The following is a 24465-nucleotide window of genomic DNA, read 5'->3' as shown; positions in this document are numbered from 1 at the left end:
CCTCTAGCCGTGGCGATACACCGCTATGTCTACAGAAAAACAGAGGGAGCAGGGGAGAGAAGGAGAAGGCGACAAGTGAAAGCAAGAGGAGGCGCAGCCCATCTTGCTGTTGATCTTCAGGCGATCAAGGTGAGTGTGATTTTTTTTCCTACATCCTCCAGTCTGTGTGTGCCAGTGTATGTGGACATGTGTGTGTATGTGTGTGTGACACATACCTCATGCAGTGTGTGCAAACAGTCATGACAGCAGGGGCATTCCTCATATGTGAATGTTTTCAGCATGTGCGCGCTCGCTTTATATATGTATTTGGGTGTTTTGTGAGAGAACAGCAGGCTGGTGGTTGAGCTGCATATTGATGCATAGCTGCTTGGTTTTATAAGCTGCTTTATCTGTAGTGGAGGTGGTATTGGTTTGCAGCTATTGCGTGTGTGTGTAAAGGCTCAAATGCCTTGATTGTCTGTGCATATATATGTCACTGTGTCACTATGCATTTGATGATTTCTCCTCTTTTGTTTTGGGTATGTTTTTCTTTCATTTTGTTTTGTTTTTTTACCCGTGTGAATCTGTGTGGACGCTGCTGTGTGGAAGACCCATCGCTGAGAGGGTGTGTTCATGGTGACCCTTGATGAAAGTCTTCTCCAGCAGCTCTCTATGTGTGTACCAGCTCCATCAGAAACACTCTGATATGCTGAATCTGTCCCATCCAATAGAATTAGGTCAGTTTGGACTGCTCAGAGTACTTATATAACATCAGAGAGCTTTTTGGTGTTGCAGTATCTGCTCAGAATTAGCCACACTGTAGGTACGGCTCCAGCAAGGCCAATCAAAACACGTTGTCCTCGCTCTGAGTTATTTACCAGTCAACCAGCCATGTCTTGAGAGTTTTGTTTGGAGGCTTTTTTTTTCATATATGAAATTTGTATCATGGAAAACCACTCACATCTTCTGTAGTACTGTATACATGAGGACAAGTTTTTCCAATTTTATGATACATCAAATGAATTCACTGAAATAAGACAGGAAAGAGTATTTCTGTTTTGTTCTTGTTTTTTAAAGTCTGTACATACTAACACTTAATTTCTGTTTTCTCACAGGAAGATTTTTTCCAGGATTGACTCTGGCAGATCAAACCAGGATGTTTGGACTTCTCAGACGAGGTCATGCTTGACACGTCTTCCTAAGCAGGATTTGGATCCAGACCATGACCAGTCATATTGTGGATGATTGACCTGAGAAAGGAGAGGACCAAATTTCTCTGTAATCTCTTTGGAGTTTGGATTCTTAATTGTTGGGAAATTGCCTTCATGTGGAATCAGGTTAACAACTGGGGAACATCATGCAGACAACTCTCAGAGCTGGATAGACGTTTTAGAGAAAGGGGTTTCCTTTGGCAACGGCATCATGAACCCTGACTGAGATGTTCATTGGCTCATCTGGCCAAAGCAAGACAACATGGAGTGACTTTTTTTCTTTCTTCTGCCTTTGACTTTGGAAAACAGACAGATCCAAACAAAGGTCAGCGGCCTCGGTCTGAACCTGCAGCCTTTGAGGGCTGCGTAAATGCTCCTTTACTGTTCTCCACCACGCTTTACTTCAACCACCTGAAGACTGAGGTGCAGAGGGAGCGCGAGTGAGGCGGTTGGCTGGCCGAATCCGCTCCAATGGGGGCCGGTTGTGACCCGGTCTGACCCCGGTTTGACCTTGCAGTGACCTCTGACCTCTCCGGTCCTGGCTCTCCACCTGCTCTGCTGCCTGGGTTCCGGAACGCTCCGCCCTGGGGCCCAGAACGAGCCAATCAGAATGAAGAAGAGCCGCAGCGTGCTGTCGGTGACTGGAGAAGAGGTGAGGAGGAAGATCTGAACAATCAGGGAAAATCTGCTAACCTTGTCACAGTCACAGAGACCGTAGATCCCAGGCCTAGTAGCAGACTGTCTCACTGAACTCTGTGTGTGTGTGTGTGTGTGTGTGTGTGTGTGTGTGTGTGTGTGTGTGTGTGTGTGTGTGTGTGTGTGCGTGTGTGTGTGTGTGCAACTTGAATGCCTACCGTCACATAAACGCCCCATGACTTTCACACATCCAAGCTCTCTTTGTTCCCGCACACACTCAGAAGTCCGAGTGGACAGTTTGCATCCTCCAGCCTACACTCACCCAGCAGGAGCCACTCAGTCCCAGTCCTCTATGTAAATGAGCCGCAGCTAAGTGAGTGCTCTATGTAAATGAGTGATTTCCGTTTAAAGGTGAAGTCCTGGCCAAAGGACATAACAGCATGCATTAATCGGGAGCTCTTTTATTGATTATACATTTTGTTATGCGTCCATGTGTGTGTGTGTGTGTCCGTGCGTGCATGCGTGCGTGCATGCGTGCGTGTGTGGATGCGAGCATCTCCCAACATCTGGGTCTGGATGACATCAAACACAGCATGGAAGCAACACGGCACTGTTGCCTAGCAACTGCTACCATTCCCCCAGTGTTTTGTTGCTACGGTACTGCAGTGCAGATCAGCCTCTAAGAGCTCAGTCTGTAGAGGCCCTATCCCAGACACACATGCACAGTCACACACACTTACATCAATAATTTATAGTCTGTGTTTCTGTACAAGTTTCTTTGCTCGTCATTGTTTGAATATGGCAAAACAACACAGCCTGGGACATGAGCCAAAACAGCAACTGCGTTCTTCCATTTTTGCTACTGAATGTGTTGGGTTTTTTTAATCATTACACACGCAACGCAGTGTTTTTGTGAAAGACACAATATGTTCTCTTTTAATCCTCTGAAGATGCACCTTCTTGTTCCATATCCCCATTTCCCTTACCTGCCTCCCTTCTGTCTCTCAGGGAAATGACACAGATATAACAGGTGCTGGGGAGAAGGCGGAGTCATCTCGCTACAGCCGATCGTATACGTCCGGGTCCACGCTGGGGGCTGAGTTACGCAGAGGGAGGAGCAGAAGACTCTCGCCAAGTCTCCAGGTATGGGAAGATGGAATGAGCATGTTAAAGTGGCAATCTGAATGGTTCCAGTCCCGTTGATTTGGTAACACCTGAAGTCACTGTTGATAGCAACAAACACTTTAGCACAACAGGTCACTGAATTATAAGGACCACCTTGGTGAGCCACCAAGATCTGTCCCTTTTTCTTCTGTTACTTCAAGCAATACTTCAAACTTATCTGAAGTTGAATAATGCAGGAAATTACCCTTTTTAGACATATAGACTGTAGTTAATAGATGAAAGCAGCTACCGTGAGTTCATCCACTGATTGTGGGCACCTGTTTTGAACCCTAGAAGGCTATAGCGATCCTGGTTTTATGAAGCCAAATTGTATCAGAGGACAGAGGTAATGATTGCAAGCTTAGCTGAATCTGTGCGAGAATTCTATAACAGCAAAGATGGTGGTCAAACTATAATTTCCAGGGAGGAAAAGCTTTCTAAAACTCTAGTTTGGAGCAAATACACCAAACCGTTTACGTCTCTTTTAATCAGATGTGACTGGTGTTCCTGTACGAGCAGTTCTCATGTCCCGCTGATCAATGAAAACTGCCCCAAAAAGTTCCTACACCAATTCACAATGCTGATGAGAGACACCTGCTAATTAGTGCTAAGTAACATACAAATAAAATAAAAGATTGCTGGACTGTGATAAAATGGGCTGCTGTGCAGATTATTAACCACACAGCAGTTTGTATAATTTGACACATAATTGCATTAAAATGTTTCTAAAGGCACCAAGTGCACAAACATGGTCAAAGGGTTCAGTTCAGCAATAAATATCATGCAAAACAAATACATATGCTACGCTTTGTCTGCTCCGTGTTTTCTATAGGAAATTATTTATAGGTTTATCACTTAGCGAGAAGTTAAAATGTTAGTGTATTTACAGCTTTCTCCTGCTGCCAAGGAAACAATAGGAAAAACTCAAAACAAAATTTTTTTTGATAGCACTTCATGCCAAAATATTTTTACCTGCTGACAAATAGATTTTGAAAATGTGGACTAGATGGGCAAATTTTGACCTCTCACACTGAAAATCACCAAAAGTATTTACAGCTAAAAAATCATTCATTCATTTCACCCTAATCCTAAAATTTTAATCACACCCTCGTGTGCACCTGATTGTGAGATATGTGTGAGAATAAAAAGCACAGCCTTCCCGCTGCTCTAAATCTACCCTTGCCTCTGTATGATGTCAGTGACACTGACTGGTCATCTCATCAGCTAGGTGTACTAGCTTTAAGCACATAAGCTCCACCCACCTATTGTTAAAACCTTGGTTAGGCAAGCTATCCGGTTGTTCAGTGATGACGCGACGAATCCTACTTCCGGGTCTAAAGTAGTCTGCGTTTAATATGGCTTTTGTGTTGTTAACATGTTTAATGTTATGTATTTTCTTCTATTTGATCTCAAAAAGCTCCTAAAACAGTCAGTGATCACTGTTGACCTCCCTCGGCTTTTATTACCGCTAATCATTTATTTAAGCTCAGTTTTTAAAACCTTACGATGTAACTACAGCCCAGCCCATGCAGCAGTATATGAATGACTAACCTCGTATTGTGGATGGATTATCTCAGTTGTTCTCCTGGCTGAAGTTTGGTCCTTTTACAGCATCCTGCCATGCGATTACATTTGTTCCTGACCACCGAGAACACTCACATTAACTTTTATCGAGTGGAAAAAAAGTTAGCTTGTTTATATTATGCTAACATAGCTGTGTCGCTAGCGGTCACGTAGCACATCATTATATACCAGCTAGCCCAACTTCAGTAACCCTACAAACGTCACTGCTGTTTAGTTTTCTGTCTTCATTTATGCTGGAAGTGATAGCAGAGCTGTACGTTTTAATTTGTTTCCAAAACCCCGCAGTCAGGACATGCTATATTGTATTTAGATAGAAGCTAGCGAGCTAACTCCCTGCTAACTTCTAACTCCGTTAAATGTCATAAATTCCGTTTTCATGGATGCCTGGATGTTAAACTCAATTGTTACACCTGGTAGAGCAGAACGCTGATCATTTTATTAAAGATGAAAGACTTTAGACAGTTTTTCAACTCTCAGTAATCCCATAGTGATCGTTTGATATATGGACCTGCAGCGGAGTTTAGACCCAGACACGGCTAGTGACGTCAGACTGAACAACCGGATATCTCCCAAACAGTGGCGTGTCCAGCGGGGTGGCCTGGGGGGGCACAGGCCACCCCCCCAACCAGACTGGCCACCCCAGGTGCCACCCCAAAGGCAAAACAATAAAATTCAATCAAATATCAAATGTCCGATTATGTTTTCACGGTGAAGCTCAGATATCCGAGTGTAAGTGAATGCAGCATCGGCTTCTGCGCTATGTGCATCACGTTAGCAAAGGTAGGAGAGCCAAGCACGAAAGACGGCACTGCAGGAAACAATTTTTCGGTGAAAGAAAATGAGGACAGAATAAATGTCCCGGTAAGTAATATTAAGTTTGTTGAGTTTAGTAAACTTCGGTGAAATTAGAATACCAAAGAAAAAATAACACTTAAAGAATTATTGCTGCCATCAAATATTTCAGACAGTATGCTACTGAGGGCAGCTAACATAAGAGTTATGAGTTATAAGATATAATCTAAGTCGTAACATTGCTGTATGGAGCTGCAGATTTGGTTGCAGGTTAACATAGCTGGACTGGCCATCGGGCATACCGGGCATATGCCCGGTGACTTATTTTTTTTTCTTTTTTTTTTGTAACGGCATGAACAATGAGAGGTGGTGGATTGGCCAGATGCAGGTCGATGTGTAAAAATAACTCAGTTGTTTGGTGGTGGCTATGGCGGGGCTTCCACAGAGGCCAGCAGGTGGATGAGGGAAGGGGAGGCAGGAGGAGAGCCCCGAGGCGGCCACCGGTCCGAGTGTCAGGTGAACTGAACTTCAGGTAAGAAGTTGTGACCTGCAGTCTATCTGGGTCAGATATAAACCAAGTTTAGGTGGAGTTTATTTTCGTTGTGCTGACTTTTTACCCTCAGTTGCAATAACTCGTACTGCATTCTAGCCAGCTTGACAGAGTTTATATACAGCTGGGTGGGTGCTATGATGTTACTGATAGTGAACTTTATTTTATTCATAAAGTTAGTAGAGTTGCCAACGGCTCCTTAAAAAAAATGGAATGGCCCCTCATTCAGAGAAAATATTACACGTTTCGTATTGAGCTGAGAAGAGACGCAGTTTGTCCCGAACTTTAGCTAGAATGGAAAAAAGACACAAAGCTGGAGTTATTCTGTCGTTATGCTGCACAGCTGCCTCTTCTTCTCTCATTCTCTCCCCCTGCCTCTCCTGTTGCTACTTCAATCATGAAACTGATCAATGATCAGCTGATCAGCTTTTCTCTCTTGTTTATTTATCGCCCACTTTGGGCCAGAAAGAGGAAACCAGCAGATGTCGTGCTAAACAACAGCAGCACGTTTAAGCTTGATCAGCTGTTGTTAGAATTTATTTAATATTAATTTCTAATATCAGCTGATGTTTGCTGGAGCCACAGCTGTAAAGCTGCTGGTCATGATGTCGGTTTGGATGTGTGATGAGAGGGAAACGTGAAGATGAAACCAGGAGATGTCCTTACTGAATCATCAGAGCTGAACAGGTGATGGAGAAACAGGTTTACCTTTTAGGTGACATGAATGAGTTGAAGGGAAGTTATGAACTGTTTCTGAGAGATAAATAGCACCAGGATCCTTTTTCTACGTAGCTGACAGCTGGTAACTGTGCAGGGGTGGATCTAGGAAAGTGTTGCCAGGGGGCCAGGTAGGGCATTAACAGGGAAAGGGGGGCACAAAGAAATACTTTTCTTTCTTATTCTCATTTAAAATATCTAGCTTTTAAAAAATAATTATCTAAATCTTACAACCAAAGTTTTTATCTGACGTAAAATGTATAGAAATCATACATATACCAACAAGACTGTACATCACTGTCACAACAGCATTTGTTTTCATTCAAAGTCTTTATGGCTTTAATACCTGGTGGGTCGGTCTGTAGTCAAAATGCCCGATTTTCTGTCCCAGTCCAGCCCTGCAGGTTAATACTGGCAGTGTCACCATGCCAGCTGACTGTATTTCATCATCAGCCAGTGTTGTTCTTTATACATCAATATTACCAAAGTTTACCATAAGGCAGCAGAGAAAGTATTTACTTGCTTTCAGGTTTTATTCAAATGTTAGTCTTTTCAGTTGTTTCCCCACTTTTTTCCTGTTTCAAAATCAGACACCAGTTTGTGAGAAGATTATCTTCTTTTTTTAACAGGCAGATAAAGTTTTACATTGGAACTGGCTAATTTGTCAATTGTTTGTTACAAATGTTCGTATTTTAATATTCAAAAATGTTTTTGCCCAAAACATATGTGCAGTATATGTCAGTAAAAATACTATGCAAATATTTCTGTCCTTGAATGCTGAGTAAACACTGACAAAGCACTGATTGTATCTCTTGTACTTTATCAACGCAGTATCTAAAAACTTTGCACCGTAGTGGTTAAAATCTCATTCTAATAAGAGTTAAAAGCGCATTCGGTTATTAGGTGTATAGGATTATTGAATTATGGTTAACGGTTGGTAGAATTTTTTTTTAAAACATTATCTGCCAATTACATCTGCCACCCTTCTCCAAATCTGTGCCCCTACCTGGCCCCCCCAACAAAAATTTCTAGACACGCCACTGCTCCCAAACAGTAGCTTTGCCCATAATTGTGCCTAGAATCACAGATCGTTGACTGATGTAATTGATTGAGTCACACCCATTGTGCCGGACTGAACCTACGTTTTACCTCACCAGGTACCTTGCTGGCTGCGACCTCGAGATCGCACCCGGTCACCAGAAGTCCTGGGCAACGCGTCACGTCCCACAACTCTTCCCCTTCGTATCCCGCCTCGCATCTCCATCACACAAGCAGACTCTGACAGGTTCACACACATTTTAAGCCCTCGTCAAATCACCGATTTCATTTTGCAGAAAGCTTTCCTGTCGTTCTCTAATCACTGCTATCATGTTCCAGTTACGAAGCAGAAAATGGCGTGTCCCCAGGTCACACCCCTTTGGGCTCCCAGAGTCCGAGCCTCACGCTCCACACGACCTTCCCCCAGGGCCAGAGAAGAGAGTCCTTCCTGTACCGCTCCGACTCGGACTACGACATGTCCCCCAAGACGGTCTCACGGAACTCCTCCCTCGCCAGCGAAGGGTGAGAGTTAGAGAGACATGAGATTAGTGATGACTTTATCCATGGCTGTATGAAATGTTGCACTCAGCTTTCTCTCTATTTTCCAACTCTTCCTGTCTTAGGCATACTGCAGAAGATTTTATTGTCACACCTTTTGCCCAAGTGAGTTTGACTTTATAGATTCATTTATCTTCATGAGTGGTCATAAAAACTGGTTCATACTGTTTCCAGTGTGCCCAGACACTCAATATAATTATAGGATTTGGAGGCGAAGTTTTTATTGAAACAGCAGAAATGATTGATCACGTTATTAAGCGTTCACCTCTCAGTAATATGTGTACATCTGTGTAAGCTTGTTCTGTATTTATGCTGTTTTCCTGTGATGCTGTGCGATCATTGTAGGTATTGGCTAGTCTGCGATCGGTACGGAGCAACTTCACCATCCTTGCCAACGTCTCCACACCGACCGTCAAGTCAGTATCACCACCTGTTGTCCACAGAGTTTATGTTGCATAAGTTAAAGGACCATTTGTACGTTACAGGAGTTTATAAGACCTGTTACCAATAAAAAAAGGGATGTTAGGGAAAATGTAAATAAAGACAGAATGCAAAAGTAGTTCGGTGCAAGAAGGTTTTACTTATTTTATCAAACCACATTCTGCATGTATTCCAACCATACAGTAGCTCAACATTGCTATAGGAAAGTAGCCGAGGTGCCTGATTTGACCAGCAGTGCCTTATAACATACATTTGAAAGCAAAAGTATGAAAAACTCCTCAGACAGTTACAGCTCAGTCACACATGTTTAGCTTTATTTTGTATAGCATTTTTTATCTTCTATTCTTTGCCAAATGAACTTATGTATATTGTTTACATGATCGAAATAAATTAACGAACAAACAAACAAACAAACAAAGTAGGACAGCAAGCTCCTTGCACCTTGGAAAAATCAGTAAAAACCTGTAAAAATGCAAGTTTGCAGAGCGCCTGTCATTTTGCAGTTAAATCGCTGCCCTGTAGATACGAGGTTCTGTCAGGACTCTAAATGTAAGTAATGAATGTAAACTTCAATGTGAATTTTTGTGTACGTAGACAGCAAAAGATTTATTTTAAACAAATTTCACATTTAATAGATGCACTACAAACAGACCCCAATTTGATCCTATTCAGTTGCAGACTGACTCCATCTTATTGTCATTTTATTGCCACTTTGATGCCCAAACGTTGTTTTGAAGATGGTAACTGACTGCTCGTGGTCGCAGACCTGCTCCTTTCTTTAAAACAGCGAGGCGAGAAAGCTTCAGGTTTATTGTGTTTTGATGATTTTGGTCTTGCTGTAGTCTCCAACCACTGTTTCTGTCAGCATCAAACAACTGAACTACAGTAACCACAAGTACTGGAAGTCTGTTTCCTTACAGAGCATTGCTAAAAACATGTAATGTAACACACCTACAGTTTTTTTTTAAAACAAAACAAAACATGTTGCTTGCACCATATTCAAATTTTAGCAAGTTAAAAAAAATCTCAGTTTCAACATTTCAGATGTTGACTTTGTGCTGTTTCCAACTAAATGTATGCTCAAAATAACGTCCAAATTGTAGCATTCTGTTTTTATTTACAGTTTAGGTAGTATCCATGCTTAAAAAGCATGCAGTTTAACACCCATGCACACATTTGTGATTACAGATACTTGTGGATTGTACTGGGTTATTAAAAGCCTAATTATTTTACTACTCTGTTTTTTTTAGGAGGTCTCCTTTGGGTGGAGTGTGCGTCAGTCCTAGGGCGACACTATCAGACCAGCAGTACCAGCAGCTCGCTCTGGACACACTGGAGGAGCTGGACTGGTGCTTAGACCAGCTGGAGACCATCCAGACACACCGCTCTGTCAGCGAGATGGCTTCCAACAAGGTTTGTAACTAACACCGTATAAACGTATTAACATGTCACCAGCTGTAGATCAGCTCATAACCATGCAGATGAACCTTTATGTATGTTTTCAATATTTAGCTCAAATCATTACATTTTGATTTTTGCTAGCAGTTAATACATGAATTGGTGCCTCTGTGCTGTAAGTAATAATTATAGGACACTAAACAGAAAATGTAAAAATCTATCTCCAACATTTTTTTTTCAGTCGTTTTACTGTTTCCTTAAACCTCTGGACTCACTCAAAGCCCAGAATCCAAACAGGCCTTCTGTTTTGAATAATAACGCTAAGTTTCCTGAGGGAAGCCTCAGGTTGACTCACACCATCTTTGTGTTTTGTTCTCATTCTGCCACAGTTTAAGAGGATGCTGAACAGAGAGCTCTCTCACCTGTCAGAGATGAGTCGCTCCGGGAACCAGGTGTCTGAGTACATCTCCAGCACCTTCATGGGTGAGCGGGACCAGAATGTGATTTCTGTCCACATCGCATTTATGACCTTATCCAAATTAAAAACTATAAATCCACTGTGTGTGTGTGTGTGTCTTCAGACAAGCAGAATGAGGTGGAAATCCCGTCTCCCACTCTGAAAGATAAATCCATGAGTCACATCAGCGGAGTGAGGAAACTGTCTCACAGCTCCAGCCTCTCCAGCGCTTCCATGCCTCGCTTCGGCGTCAACACGGACCACGAGGATGAGCTTGCCAAGGTGCTGTTTTCTATCTGCGTTATTCACACTCGCCATCAAACTTTGCTCAGACTTGAGCTCGGATCTCTGAAAAATGATATTATTTTTCATGGCTTTGGCATTGTTTTTCCCTTCTAGCAGCAAGAAACAGATGTACGCATGTACCCTGTATCTGATAGAAACATAAGCAAACATGATTATATCCCACGTTACTGTATACTTTATGCAATCGAGAAAGTTTGGCCTGGCTTTTCAGAAAATAACTGCAAGTACTGACTTGTTGTAAGAAAAAAGTGCTCATATATTTATTAGGTTTATGTCTGTTCACATACCAGCTGGAGTCTTTTATTAATCCTTTAGTCTGCTTTCTGGTGCCTGACGCCTGCTTGTTTAATTCCATCCAGTCTTTAGCACCACATTTTTTTGGAAGGTCCACAGTGGGGTGGAGACTGTCTCTGACTGCTTGGTCATGCAGCACATAAATCACATTAAAGTATGCTAGATACAAACATAAAGCTTTGTTCCTACGCCATTGTAATTAAGAACTGGACCAGGTGACAGATATTCTCTATACATCTGTGGACCACCTACCACTAAGGCTCAACTGTCAAGGTTATGCTGAGAGACATCAAAGCAGTGTCTGCTGTGTGATTAGTGTTGAAATGGTGCCAGAGCTCAAAGATGGAAGCACTGGAAGTCTGCTCATGTTTGGGATGGAGGATGATTTGAACTTTCAGCTGTTTGTTCAATGAAGTCTTGTCAGGAAACATTATGTAGGTTAATACAGAGTGACCTTAGACTTGATTTAGAGTCATGTGTTTGACCTTTGGGCTAAAGTCTGGTGCTAAAGTCTTAAACTACCATCCATGTATTTATCTAGCCGGGGCGATCATGGCTCAAGAGTTGGGAGTTCGCCTTGTAATCGGAAGGTTGCCGGTTTGAGCCCCGGCTTGGACAGTCTCGGTCGTTGTGTCCTTGGGCAAGACACTTCACCCGTTGCCTACTGGTGGTGGTCAGAGGGCCCGGTGGCGCCAGTGTCCGGCAGCCTCACCTCTGTCAGTGCGCCCCAGGGTGGCTGTGGCTACAATGTAGCTGCCATCACCTGTGTGTGAATGGATGACTGGATATGTAAAGCGCTTTACAAATACAGGCCATTTATTTATCTGTTTTGCTGGGAAACTCTTTTCTTTAAATAGTCTTCAGGAAGAGTTCTTTGGATTTTCGTTGCCTTTTGTTCTGTTCTCGGTCAAAATGATCCCACACTGCTTCAGTAATGTGTAGGTCTGAGTTCTTTGGAGGCCGATCCATGACTGATAGGGTTCTACTGTGTGTTCTTCTATCCATGTATGCTTTTACTGCATTAGCAGTGGGCTTAAGATCATTTTCATGCTGAAAAATGAAGCCACTGCCAGTCAGAATAAACGTTTCTGGGTTCAATATTCCATCATTTTTGCGAGCCCCGACACCACAGGCTGAAGGCTCTCTGTTGTTCCTCTCTGCTGACCTCCTCTGTACATATTAATGACAGTTGTGTGTTCTCTTTTGAATTTTTTAAATTCATTTAAGAACAAGTTATGTGTTTTGGCAATATGCTGTTAGTAGCAAAGTGACTAAAGATACTATTTGGAACGGGTTCTTTGTTGTCTGTAATGTGTAGACACAACACTTGTTCATACCTTGAGTTAGGTTCTTTTTTATGTTTGAGTGATTCGTAGGTCAGTTTTAAATGACTTACTAAACATCTTCTAAAAATGGTCAAGTGCAAGAATTGGACTGAAAATGAGAGAATGTGCAAAGAAAGTCTTTGAAAGATCTTCAGAAAACTGGAGAATTGTTGCTCTACACCACTGTTAAAAGTTACAAGAAAGTCTGGCCCCTTGAAAGTAGAGTATACAGCGCACTGCACTGTAAGGAGGACTTTAATACGACCATCTGAAAGTTTTGATGAAACATTTTTGAAACAGTGTGATTTTCAAGCTATGGCTCGCTTTACTTTGTGTGTTGAAACAGGAGCTGGAGGATCTGGACAAGTGGAGTTTTAACATATTCAGAGTAGCAGAGTTTTCCAACAACAGACCTCTCAGCTGCATCATGTACGCCATCTTCCAGGTAAAGAAAATAATCGTATAAATGTGGACTGTTCGTGTCTGTGCTCATGTACACGGTGTACTCCCTTTTCTTTTGTCTCGCTCCTCCTCAGGAGCGAGAGCTGTTGAAGACATTTCGTATCCCAGTCGACACCTTTGTCACTTACGTGATGACCCTGGAGGACCATTACCATGGAAACGTAGCGTACCACAACAGCCTCCATGCTGCAGATGTCACCCAGTCCACACATGTTCTTCTCTCCACACCTGCTCTTGATGTAGGTCAACACGCACACAAACACACACACACTTTTGATGTCCGTTCACACATAAGGAGAGAGGCGTGAAGAAAAGGTGGAGAGAATAAAAAATCAAAGCAAAGAAAGACAAACATCTTCTAACTGAAACATCTGGGTACTTTCATAGTTGAACATGAATTAACTTTTTCTCAAACAAATAGACCTATTTAAATAAGTGTGTCATGTTGTAATACATTATATATTAAAATGCATATTATTCATGTGTCTAGACAAAAAAAATATGTTTGAGCTTCAAGTTTCCTCAGACTTTTGGCCCAAGGCCTCAAACTGACCTGTTCAACATTTCTAAATTGCACCTGTGGCTGCTCTGATTCCTCAGTCCACATACTGAAGGATCCTTGGGCAAGATACTGAACAGTGAGTTGCCCCCGATGCATCCATCCAGCTCTGAGTGTGTATGTCTATGTTAGAAAATCCCTTGGGCATAGATGAAAGTGCTGTATGGCGGACTTTGAGGGCTGAGTAGAAGGGTGCTATACAAGTACCAGTCTTTACGGGTTAGTAGAGTAACAACTGTTTAATTTAATAAAGTCAGTTGTATTTATATACCGCCAATTCACAACAAGAGTTGCCTCAAGGTGCTTTATTCTGTGAGGTAAAGACTCTACAATAAAACTCCAGCAATCAGAGGATCCTGTTTTGAGCAAGTACTTGGTGACAGTGGGAAGGAAAAACTCCCTTTTAACAGGAAGAAACCTCCTGCAGACCCAGCCTCAGGGAAACACAGACATCTGTCACAACTTGTTGTGGGTGAGGGGATTCAACTGTGGGTCCAGGTGTTAGATTATCAACAGAAAAGAAACGTGTACCTGATCTAACACACATGGTTCTATGGAGAAGCTGCACCTGAGAAACATCCCTGAAAAATAATAACAATTTAAAAAAGATAAAAAGCTGGAGAGAGTGTTTTTACTTTTGTCACATGTTTGTTAATGTGTTGCATAAAAAGCTGGAGCCCTTTTATGTGGTCACATTGGATCCAAAGCAGACTGACCATGTGACCCTTATTACACCATGGCTTATGCAGTGATGTAACAACAAAGAAATCTTAAGTTTAAAAGATTTTCACAGCATTATGACTTGAGTATGAAGTATAAGTAAATCTATGAGCTGATATTGATCACAGATTCAAACACACAAACAATGGGAGCTGGGTTCAGTGTCACTGTGGTTGCTGTTTTTTCTACTGGAAATAAAAGAACAACATCTGACTTTATCTGGGAATGCATTTGTCTCCCACACACTGAGACAGTGTTCCATATTTTGAGTAGCTCTAGTTTTCAGGACAGCAGGACAGCCGCTTTTCTGTCTGGCTTGCAAAGAAAGCAGGAAAGGCTGTTCTAGTGGGTCAAGTGCAGGTTAACCCGCCACGAGCTTTTGCTGCTTACACAATACATAAAATTAGGGAACTACAAAGTTACAAGCTGCACAGTTTTTGGCGGAATATGGAAATGCGGTTATAAAAATGACTGGAAACAGGAAACTGGGTGAAACCACTGGAAGACCCAATATTTTTTTCTAGTTTTTATTAAGTTTTACAGAGAGGGAAGAATATGATGTGACGTGAAGTCTACAGAATGAATCCCAAGAAAAGGCGTTAAAACATTTTATACAGTTTTTAAAGGCAAAAAGGGGAAATATGACTCCAAGAAAACTGCTGCAAAAGGCAATAAGAAGACACAAACTCTTAGAACAGAGTTTGTGTGTGTTTGTTGTTTAAGTTAGATATAATTTTGTCCCATACCGTCTCACATTTAGCTGCGGTATGGTCACGTCTGCAAAGACAGTAAAAACGTTTATCCATATTCTTCAACTGCAGTATGTTCTTTGCTATTAGACGCACCTTTTTGCATTTTATTAGCACAGAAACTAGTTTTGAAACTGTCAGAGGTATTGACTTTTGTCTCCTGCCCTTCTTGTCATTTCAGGCTGTCTTCACTGACCTGGAAATCCTCGCCGCTCTATTTGCTGCAGCCATCCACGATGTAGACCATCCCGGAGTTTCCAATCAGTTCCTCATCAACACCAGTGAGTTCACATACGCTCACACACTCACACACATGCTTTGATATTTGCACACGCTGTGTTCACACCCCCTCCTCTGCGCTCAGACTCAGAGCTGGCCCTAATGTATAACGACGAGTCAGTATTGGAGAACCACCACCTCGCCGTGGGCTTCAAGCTTTTGCACCAAGAAAACTGTGACATTTTCCAGAACCTTACCAAGCGGCAGCGCCAGAGCCTTCGCAAGCTCGTCATCGATATGGTAGGGAACTAGTTTTAAAATAATGTAGCAGTAACCTAACAGAATTTCATTTTTTTCTATTATCATGCAAATGATGTATGAATCTAATTTATCATTTTTAGTTTTAGTCATATTTTATTTAGTTTTAAAGATTTGTATTCTCTTAAGATTCTCTTAAGTGTATATTTAAACACCTTGAACAGGAAACTGAATGTATCTGTTTTGGTTCTTCTCATTTAAGCTACCCTTATTCTGACTGGCTGAGCTTTGCAAACACAAGGTTTGCACTGGGTGGGGTTGCTGTGCTCACATATGATGCCTTAAAGATACAGATGAGGTGCTTTAAATACAGCTTTTGATTTACAGGGACTACTTGTACATACAGTTGTGTGTCAGAATCATATCCGCTCTCATGGGGATAAATGTCATTGTAATTTCTGAATGTTCTTTTTCCAGGGTGGAATGGTTGACAGCATTTGAATTCATGTTGGGGTGGGGGGTAATCAACACAGGGTCAAAAGTATACCCACTAATATTTGGGTAAATGTGTTACACTTCAACCAGACCTTTTTGTTAGCCATCAACAAGTTTCAGGCATAATTGTGGCTAAATATTTGACTACTATTCTTGGTGGAATTGGTAGAGTTCATTTAAATTAGTTGGTTTCCTGGCACTGACTCGGCGTAGTCCAGAAATTTTCCGTAGCCTTGAGGTTGGAACTTTGGGAAGCCTGCTTGCTCCATTTTGAAACCAGTATTGATGTGTGTTTGGGATCATTATCTTTGTGGAGGTGTTTCCTTTCTTTATTGCATCCACTTTGTGTAATGCACCAGCTGCACTGGCAGCACAACAGTTCCAGAACATGATGCTACCACCACCATGCTTGACAGTTGGTACAAAACCTCACCTTTACTCCTTGAAACATACCTCTTGTCACTGTGGCCAAATACTTCAATCTTTGTCTCATCTGATCATAAAATGTAAAGCTGTCTACATGGAGAATGGCTTGTCCATGTAGACTGCGCCACACTTCAGTTGAGTCTGAAGGTGTCAATTCTTCCTGCACCAAGGAGTGGGGGCTTCTTTCCTGGTCTTCTTCCTCTCGGCCCATGGTGAAATGTTGATGGTAGAACTCGAGTCACTGTGGACAGTGATCCAGGTGTTCCAGCGGTTTCCAGTTCATGCCAGGCCTGATTGGTTCCTGAAAATCATATTAGTGTTTGAACTGATGATTGTGGAATTTGCAGTGTAGAATGCCTCCAAAAACGTTTGCAACTTTGTACTCTGTGCTTTGTACTGCATTTCTTGGACCCATTGTTCTGAATACTGAATGAGACCTGTTAAACAAATTATTTTTAATGTTTGCATTGCCTATCAGCTATAGTCAATCATATTACATATATATACATATATACACCCAGCACGCCCCTGCGGGCGGTTTATCCTTCAAGCTCAGGTCCTCTACCAGAGGCCTGGGAGCTTGAGGGTCCTGCGCAGTATCTTAGCTGTTCCCAGGACTGCGCTCTTCTGGACAGAGATCTCCGATGTTGTTCCCAGGATCTGCTGGAGCCACTCGCCTAGCTTGGGAGTCACAGCACCTAGTGCTCCGATTACCACGGGGTCCACTGTCAGTTCAAAGAGAACATTCATGTCCATGATGAATGTGTGCAAACGTCTGACCACAACTGTAAGCTCAAATCTTTAAATAATGAGGTCATTATTTAAAGATTTGAGCACACAACATTGTGATAAATAAAGAAAAAGCATAATAGGTTCCCTTTAGAGAAAAAGTGGACTGACTTCATCCCTGATTCTTGCATTATATATTTTCAGAGTAATTTATAATCACACAGGAGTAGAAGGGGGTTGATTCCTAACAGGGCGTAGAGCATATTACAGGTTCAAGGATGCAAAATAAAAGCTTCGGGCAGAAAGTAGTTTGCATTTCTTTCTGTCGTTTTCTGCAGGTGTTGGCCACAGACATGTCCAAACACATGACACTGCTGGCTGATTTAAAGACAATGGTGGAGACCAAGAAGGTGACAAGTTCTGGCGTGCTACTTCTGGACCACTATACAGAACGAATACAGGTAACTTGATCAGTAACGTTTGACCCCGCAGAGAGAGAATGACATACATAACATTAAATATTCTTGTATGATCGTAGGTACTGAGGAACATGGTGCACTGTGCAGACCTGAGCAACCCCACCAAGCACTTACCTTTATACAGACAGTGGACAGAGCGGATCATGGAGGAGTTCTTTCGGCAGGGCGACAAAGAACGCGAGAGAGGGATGGAGATCAGCGCCATGTGTGACAAACACACTGCGTCTGTGGAGAAAAGTCAGGTAAAGCTCTCTCTGACTCACAGCGTCATTAATATAGTGAAGATGTTAAATGTGCACACAGAAAGGATAATGAGCCACAAACAAGCAACTTTAAAGTGTCTATGATAGCAAGGGTGGATAAAACAACAGAAACACAGAGCAGTGTGAAATAACAACCCTGAAATAGACTCTGTTAAATCTTCAGTTTATGCTGAGACTCTGAGAAAGTGTTAATGAGCATTTTTCTGTCTGTGGCAGGTCATTCACAAACACCGCAAATGTGGGAGTTGGTAGTGTGTGGGGAAAGTATCCGATCTGATAATGATAAAATGAACACAAAACGACAAGCAGTGGTAAATATATGCACAAATGCAATTCAGTTTTATTTATATAGTGCCAATTCAGAACAACTGTTGCGTCAAGGAGCTTTATATTGTAAGATAAAGAGCCAGTGTTAGAAAGAAACACCAAACAATTAGACAACCCCTCTATGAGCAAGTACTTAGAGACACTGGGAAGGAAAAACTCCCTTTTAACGGGAAGAAACCTCCAACAGAACCAGGCTCAGGGAGCGGCAGCCTCTGATATGACCAATTGTGGGTGAGGGGAGGAAGTGTGCTATGGAAGAGAGCAATTTGGTAGCAACCAAAGAATTGCACACAATACAAATTTTTCCCTAGCAACCAGCGGTTGCCAGATGGTTACCACTGATTTGGGCTTGATTCACTTGATCCTACAAGATTCGATTAGATTCAGTTCAATTCAATTTTATTTATACAGCGCCAAATCACAACAACAGTCGCCTCAAGCCGCTTTAAATTATAAGGTAGACCCTACAATAATAGATACAGAGAAAAAAACAATCATATGGCCCACTATGAGCAAGCACTTTGGCGACAGTGGGACAAGATCACAAGTCCAAAATCGCAGATTGGTTGCAGTTATTTGACAATAAAGCTTCAGGTGTAAGTATACTGGGTTATGAAGTGTCAGTTTCAAACCAGTAAAAAAAAATCAAAATATGTGACAAATGTCCATCAAATGTACAAACCATTTGCACAAGACTAGATCAAGAGAAAGTGTGTGTGTGTGTGTGTGTGTGTGTGTGTGTGTGTGTGTGTGTGTGTGGCTGTGATTTACACACAGTTGTGGATTGGGCTATTTAAACATGTTTGTTTGGATGGTGGCTATTAGGACAGAAGCCCAGCTAAGATCGTTCCAATTCATATACTGTGGGGGAACAGATTATTTCTTTTAAAACCACATTTTAGTCGGTGCATCTGCTTTCTCTCAGAGCAACAGGAAGGAAAGAAAAAACTCAGAGACACAAAAGTCAGTAAGGTTCATCCTCTGGAGACATGAAATTTTAAAGCAGTCCAACTGCTGGCTGCTGAGTGACGTGGAGAGACCAACAAACCTCGGGCCACGACGCAACTAGAATTAAAACTAAAAATTGCGTTTTATATTGCGTTGTGACAGAATGACAAACTGTTGATTGTGCAGCACTTTTATTTGTCCCCCAAAATTTGTCAGCACAATTAATACTGGAATAACTTATGCTAAACTCTCAGTCAGTAAATCTGTTTTGGATACGTGTGTGAGAAATGTATTCCTGTGTCAATGTCCAGCTGGAAGCAGCTACAGAGATATGCCTCTTCTGATTTTCACGATGAGAAACAGTAACATCATTCTGCGTCAAGTTTGTGGTCACAGATTCTGCACTTTGTAAAATGGTTTTGTGTTTGTTAATGTACAGCCAGTTGGATTTAGCTCTAGCAAAGGTAAAATACTACTTAAGGGACATATGTTATTTGCTTTCTTTGCCAGGAGTTATTTGAAAGAATTATGTATTACATGGACAATCATCAGTATCAATGATGACCATGAAAACATGGAAATATGCAATAATGCATCAGTGTGTCATTTCACGCACTTTATTATTTACTATAATGTAGATCAGAAAACCCCGACCCTAAAACCATATTTTAAGCTGTCGCATCATTTGGTGTTTCATGAAGTTCTTTCTTTCTCAAAGCTGAGAATCTGATGTGAACTACTTTGTTAAGTTGCTTTGGTCTCAATATTGTTCAATACATCAGGAGCAAGAATTGTGAATCTGTGAGAAATGTGAATGGAGGTTTTTCTCTGAAAATGTGGGGAAAAGTGCCCCTTAAAATCACTAATGTGACCCTGACCTTGAGCACAGTTTGGGTGAAGACCCATCTGCTGATGATTGAGTGCAACTTCACTAAAATCTTACCAATACTCTCACAGAGGAGCGATTCTTGTGACTTGTAAACAGACAGACGACAGATGCCTCGGCACTGCATGAGCTCATCACTCCTTCATTAAAATGAGCTGAATTAAAGGCACCATAGTTGAGTAATATGGAGTCTTTGGACCAGCACTCTTTTTCAGCCATGGAGGTTTCTGCTTAATAAAAGTTTACCACTGCAGATTTTACAAATAGATGTACAGACCAAAACCATTTTCTTGGCTATAAACCTTGTGCTGTGAAGTTAGTGATGTTACCATGGGAATTAAATGGATTTCAATCAGCCTCAAGTGGCCGTTAAGGGGACTGCAGTTTTTGGCATTCAAGTGTTGTCCTGGGTTTGCTCTGACTTGTCTCAGATATTTGTCAGATATGGCAGTGGAGACTCACACCGGTGTCAGAGCAGTCTGACTTTTTCTTTGTATAACTATCAACCTAAGTGCAACACAGCAGCAAGAAAGTTGGCACCACCTTGTGGCCTAATAAAGCAGCTGCAGTTACAATTTAACAGCAATTGACAGTTTACAGAGTTGAAATAAAAGCACAAGTATCACTTGGGTTTTTGTACAAGTCAAACATACAGGAGACGTGCTTATAAGCATGTCTTACAATATACCTTGAGATGACTGCGGTTGTAAGTTTGTGCAAGCTGAGGCATTGAATAGATAATGTGTGATTTAGTCGTTAATGGTTATGGCACATGGAGTTTGTGATGTAAGGACAGAATCAGGTCAACTCAGTTTTTATGCTCAGCTAAGTCAACCATAAGTGAATCAACATATTCTCCAAAGTGTTGACATGTTCCTTTAGCACCACACATTAAAGTGGCTTCGTCTAGTATTTGAAGTATTTTCATCTTCTTTTTCTTTCCCAGGTGGGCTTCATCGACTACATCGTCCACCCGCTGTGGGAAACGTGGGCCGACCTGGTTCATCCAGATGCTCAGGAGCTGCTGGACACGCTGGAAGAGAACAGGGAGTGGTACCTGAACACCATGCCCCAGTCTCCCTCGCCTCCTCCAGATAGACACCTCCAGCATGACCGCTTCCAGTTTGAGATCACTATTGAGGACCTAGAGCAAAACAACCACAACCACATACACATGAGAAACAGCAGCGGGAGGAGTGGCCGGAAAGCCATCTGTGATAACAACGACGAGGACTTAATGCAGGACGGCCAGGTGGAGGCAAACGGAGAGGAGCAGAATCATGCAGAAGATGACAAAGATGAGCAGGAAAATCACAACAGTGAACAGAATGGAGTCCAGGAGGAAGAGGAGGAGGAGGAGGAAGAGGAGGAGCAGGAAGAGAAAGAGGCAGAGGAGGTGCAGGAAGAAGGGCAATTTGAAGAAGAAGGAGCACAGACAGAGGAAGAAGAAGAAGCCAATGATGTAGCACAAGAGGAGGAAACAAAAGGGGAGGAGGAAGCTGAAGAAGAAGAAGGCGAGGAAGGGGGAGAGGAGAAGGGAGACTGCGAGGAAGGTGGAGAAACTGCATATGTAGAAGAGGAAATAGATGGAGAAGAAGTAGAAGATGAGAGAGAAGAGGACATTGAAAATGAGGAAGCAGAAGTGGAAAAAGAGGAGGCTTTGGAACAGGAGGAGGGGGATGTTGAAGAGGATGAGGGGAAAGAGGAGGAAGAAGTGGAGGATGAGGAGGAAATAAAGGAAAATGTGGAAGAGGAAGAGGCAGCAGCAGAGCAGGGAGAGGAGGAGGCACCAGAGGAGGCAGAGGAAGAAGTACAAGAGGAAGAGGAGAGCTAGCCAGGTGTAAAAAGGTGAATTCACAGGGTCAGTGAGGAAAGACTGAGATGAAGAGGGCCAGAAAGAGGCCACAACGGCAGCGAGTGGGTGTAGAGGATGATAAATAGCTGATGACGCCCTTCCTTCCAAATAACGCGCTCTGACCACTTTGTCCTGTGAGCATCGTAGCTGAGGAGCAGTTTGTTGTCTGCTCCGGACATCCTTAAAACACTCAGAGAAACACTGAAAGACCAACCGTACACCGAAAACAAAACCTCTCTGGATCTTCCCAAACGCAACTTGAGGAGCCGGTAGTGACAGACTGGAGTCTTCTTCACCTGGTGTCTGTAAATCCATCACTGCCATGGAGGATGAACTGGGGGGATGATAATGATGATAATAATAACAATAATAATAATAAAAGGGAAGGGATTTGTTCTGTCGACCTTTTTGTAGCTCCTGGAAATCTAACAAAGCCTGAAATACGCACATGCAAACAAGTGCGTGCCTGTTCTGTTCTTATAGACTACCCTCCGCTGTCTCTCGGTCACTGTCTCAGTCCCGTTGATGAGGAAGATAACATCTCACACACACAGTGAGCATCAAATGCTAAAAGAATGTCAGCTTCCTCCGTTTGTCAGAAAACAGAAAAAAATAATGCAAAAAAAAAAAAAAGTCTGGAAAGTGTAGTCTGTCATCTCACATTTACTAGAAAAAAACGTTCCACTTGTGAACAGGAATGCCGAGTACACCTCCAGGGATGTGGTCCAGGAACAGTTTAACCTCGTCACATACTAACCTTAATGCAACAATGCTGGATTTCTGACACTGTCTCTGAGTAATATGTGGACCGTTATAGCTCAGAAGCCTGATCTGTTGTACATGTCGATGTTGGTTAATGTTTTAAAAATAATAGTAATAATAATAATAATTAAAGAACACCCAGTATTCATCCTATCATGACAGGTTCACCTGAATCGTGCCAAACCGTCCCACAACCAGCACTGAGCAATTCAGCCTCCGAATGAGGGGGCTACTCGTCACGAAGCAATGAAACTGTGGGACCCGGCCACCAGGTGTGATGGTCTTCCACAAATCCCATTGTTTTATTTTGTTTGATTTTTTTGATTGTTTGGTTTTGTAAAAAAAAAGAAAATGTATTTGGCACTTTATCTAACACCCCTGTTACATATCTGTACATAGTAAACATGTATTTTAATCTGCTGATGTCATATAATAAATACGATCAATGCAGCTGATGGGCTGGAGTTTCTAATTGCACAAGAGCTGAAACAAGAAGCCATTTAAGGAAAAAGGATAAAATTCTTTTCTTTTTTTTAAATATATATATCAATTACCAATATTATTGCCTGACAGACATGTATTGGTATTGGCGTGTGTCTTGCCAAATGTTTTTTAACGCTCTTCCTAATGCGACTGCAGGGAATTGTGTCTCCTCCTGGGATCAAACTGGACACCTTTTGCTTGTCAGGCTAAATGACTACACTATGAAGCCATTTTTACAGATGAAAGATGTTTGGAAACAGTGTTCTCAGTTTATCCAGCAGTGGATCTCCCACTCTGTTACTTGCACAGATCTCACTCTCTCTGCAGCACAGAGTAGCATGAAGATGGACCAGACCTGGGCTCAGCAACCTTTACTAAGAAACACAACTGCCAAACTTTGAAGCCTCACAATGAAGATGACAGGCTCTAATAATTATAAGTTAGCGTATCCAAATGAACAGGTGTAAATAATTAACATCTTTTATCACATAACTACTCTGCAGTACGTTATTTATCATTACCTGGTTATTTAAATTTGCCTTTTCATTATAGTTATTCTCCTTTTAGTGCATTTTTTATTATTACAGAACTAAAATAAAAAGTTTTATATATAAAAACCACCCAGCACGCCCCTGCGGGCGGTTTATCCTTCAAGCTCGGGTCCTCTACCAGAGGCCTGGGAGCTTGAGGGTCCTGCGCAGTATCTTAGCTGTTCCCAGGACTGCGCTCTTCTGGACAGAGATCTCCGATGTTGTTCCCGGGATCTGCTGGAGCCACTCGCCTAGCTTGGGAGTCACCGCACCTAGTGCTCCGATTACCACGGGGACCACCGTTACCTTCACCCTCCACATCCTCTCGAGCTCTTCTCTGAGCCCTTGGTATTTCTCCAGCTTCTCGTGTTCCTTCTTCCTGATATTGCTGTCATTCGGAACCGCTACATCGATCACTACGGCCGTCTTCTTCTGTTTGTCTACCACCACTATGTCCGGTTGGTTAGCCACCACCATTTTGTCCGTCTGTATCTGGAAGTCCCACAGGATCTTAGCTCGGTCATTCTCCACCACCCTTGGGGGCATCTCCCATTTTGACCTCGGGACTTCCAGGTTATACTCGGCACAGATGTTCCTGTACACTATGCCGGCCACTTGGTTATGGCGTTCCATGTATGCCTTGCCTGCTAGCATCTTGCACCCTGCTGTTATGTGCTGGATTGTCTCTGGGGCATCTTTACACAGCCTGCACCTGGGGTCTTGCCTGGTGTGATAGACCCCAGCCTCTATGGATCTTGTACTCAGAGCTTGTTCTTGTGCTGCCATGATTAGTGCCTCTGTGCTGTCTTTCAGTCCAGCTTTGTCCAGCCACTGGTAGGATTTCTGGATATCAGCCACCTCCTCT

At 42.4% G+C, this 24465-nt stretch overlaps 1 protein-coding gene across 1 annotated transcript; it reads left to right on the top strand.

Moving 5' to 3' along the window:
• The first annotated feature begins 11 nt into the window (after window positions 1–11).
• Window positions 12–23003, top strand: LOC146667690 (3',5'-cyclic-AMP phosphodiesterase 4C-like). Its single transcript, XM_085409336.1, has 17 exons — window positions 12–129; window positions 1095–1842; window positions 2835–2969; window positions 7791–7918; window positions 8011–8193; window positions 8295–8334; window positions 8575–8645; window positions 9921–10083; window positions 10458–10551; window positions 10650–10807; window positions 12797–12895; window positions 12987–13151; window positions 15122–15221; window positions 15305–15459; window positions 17406–17528; window positions 17606–17788; window positions 20917–23003. Exons 2-17 carry the CDS (start codon window positions 1801–1803, stop codon window positions 21802–21804), a joined length of 2727 nt encoding a protein of 908 aa, XP_085265462.1. The 5' UTR covers window positions 12–129; window positions 1095–1800; the 3' UTR covers window positions 21805–23003.
• Window positions 23004–24465: the final 1462 nt, after the last annotated feature.

This window comes from Rhamphochromis longiceps, linkage group LG6, assembly GCF_057381845.1.
Source record: "Rhamphochromis longiceps isolate RC_006_pf linkage group LG6, R_longiceps_female_GT1.1, whole genome shotgun sequence".
NCBI lineage: Eukaryota > Metazoa > Chordata > Actinopteri > Cichliformes > Cichlidae > Rhamphochromis > Rhamphochromis longiceps.
The sequence above is the reverse complement of the archived record's forward strand: the minus strand, read 5'-3'. Positions and strand labels throughout refer to the sequence as shown.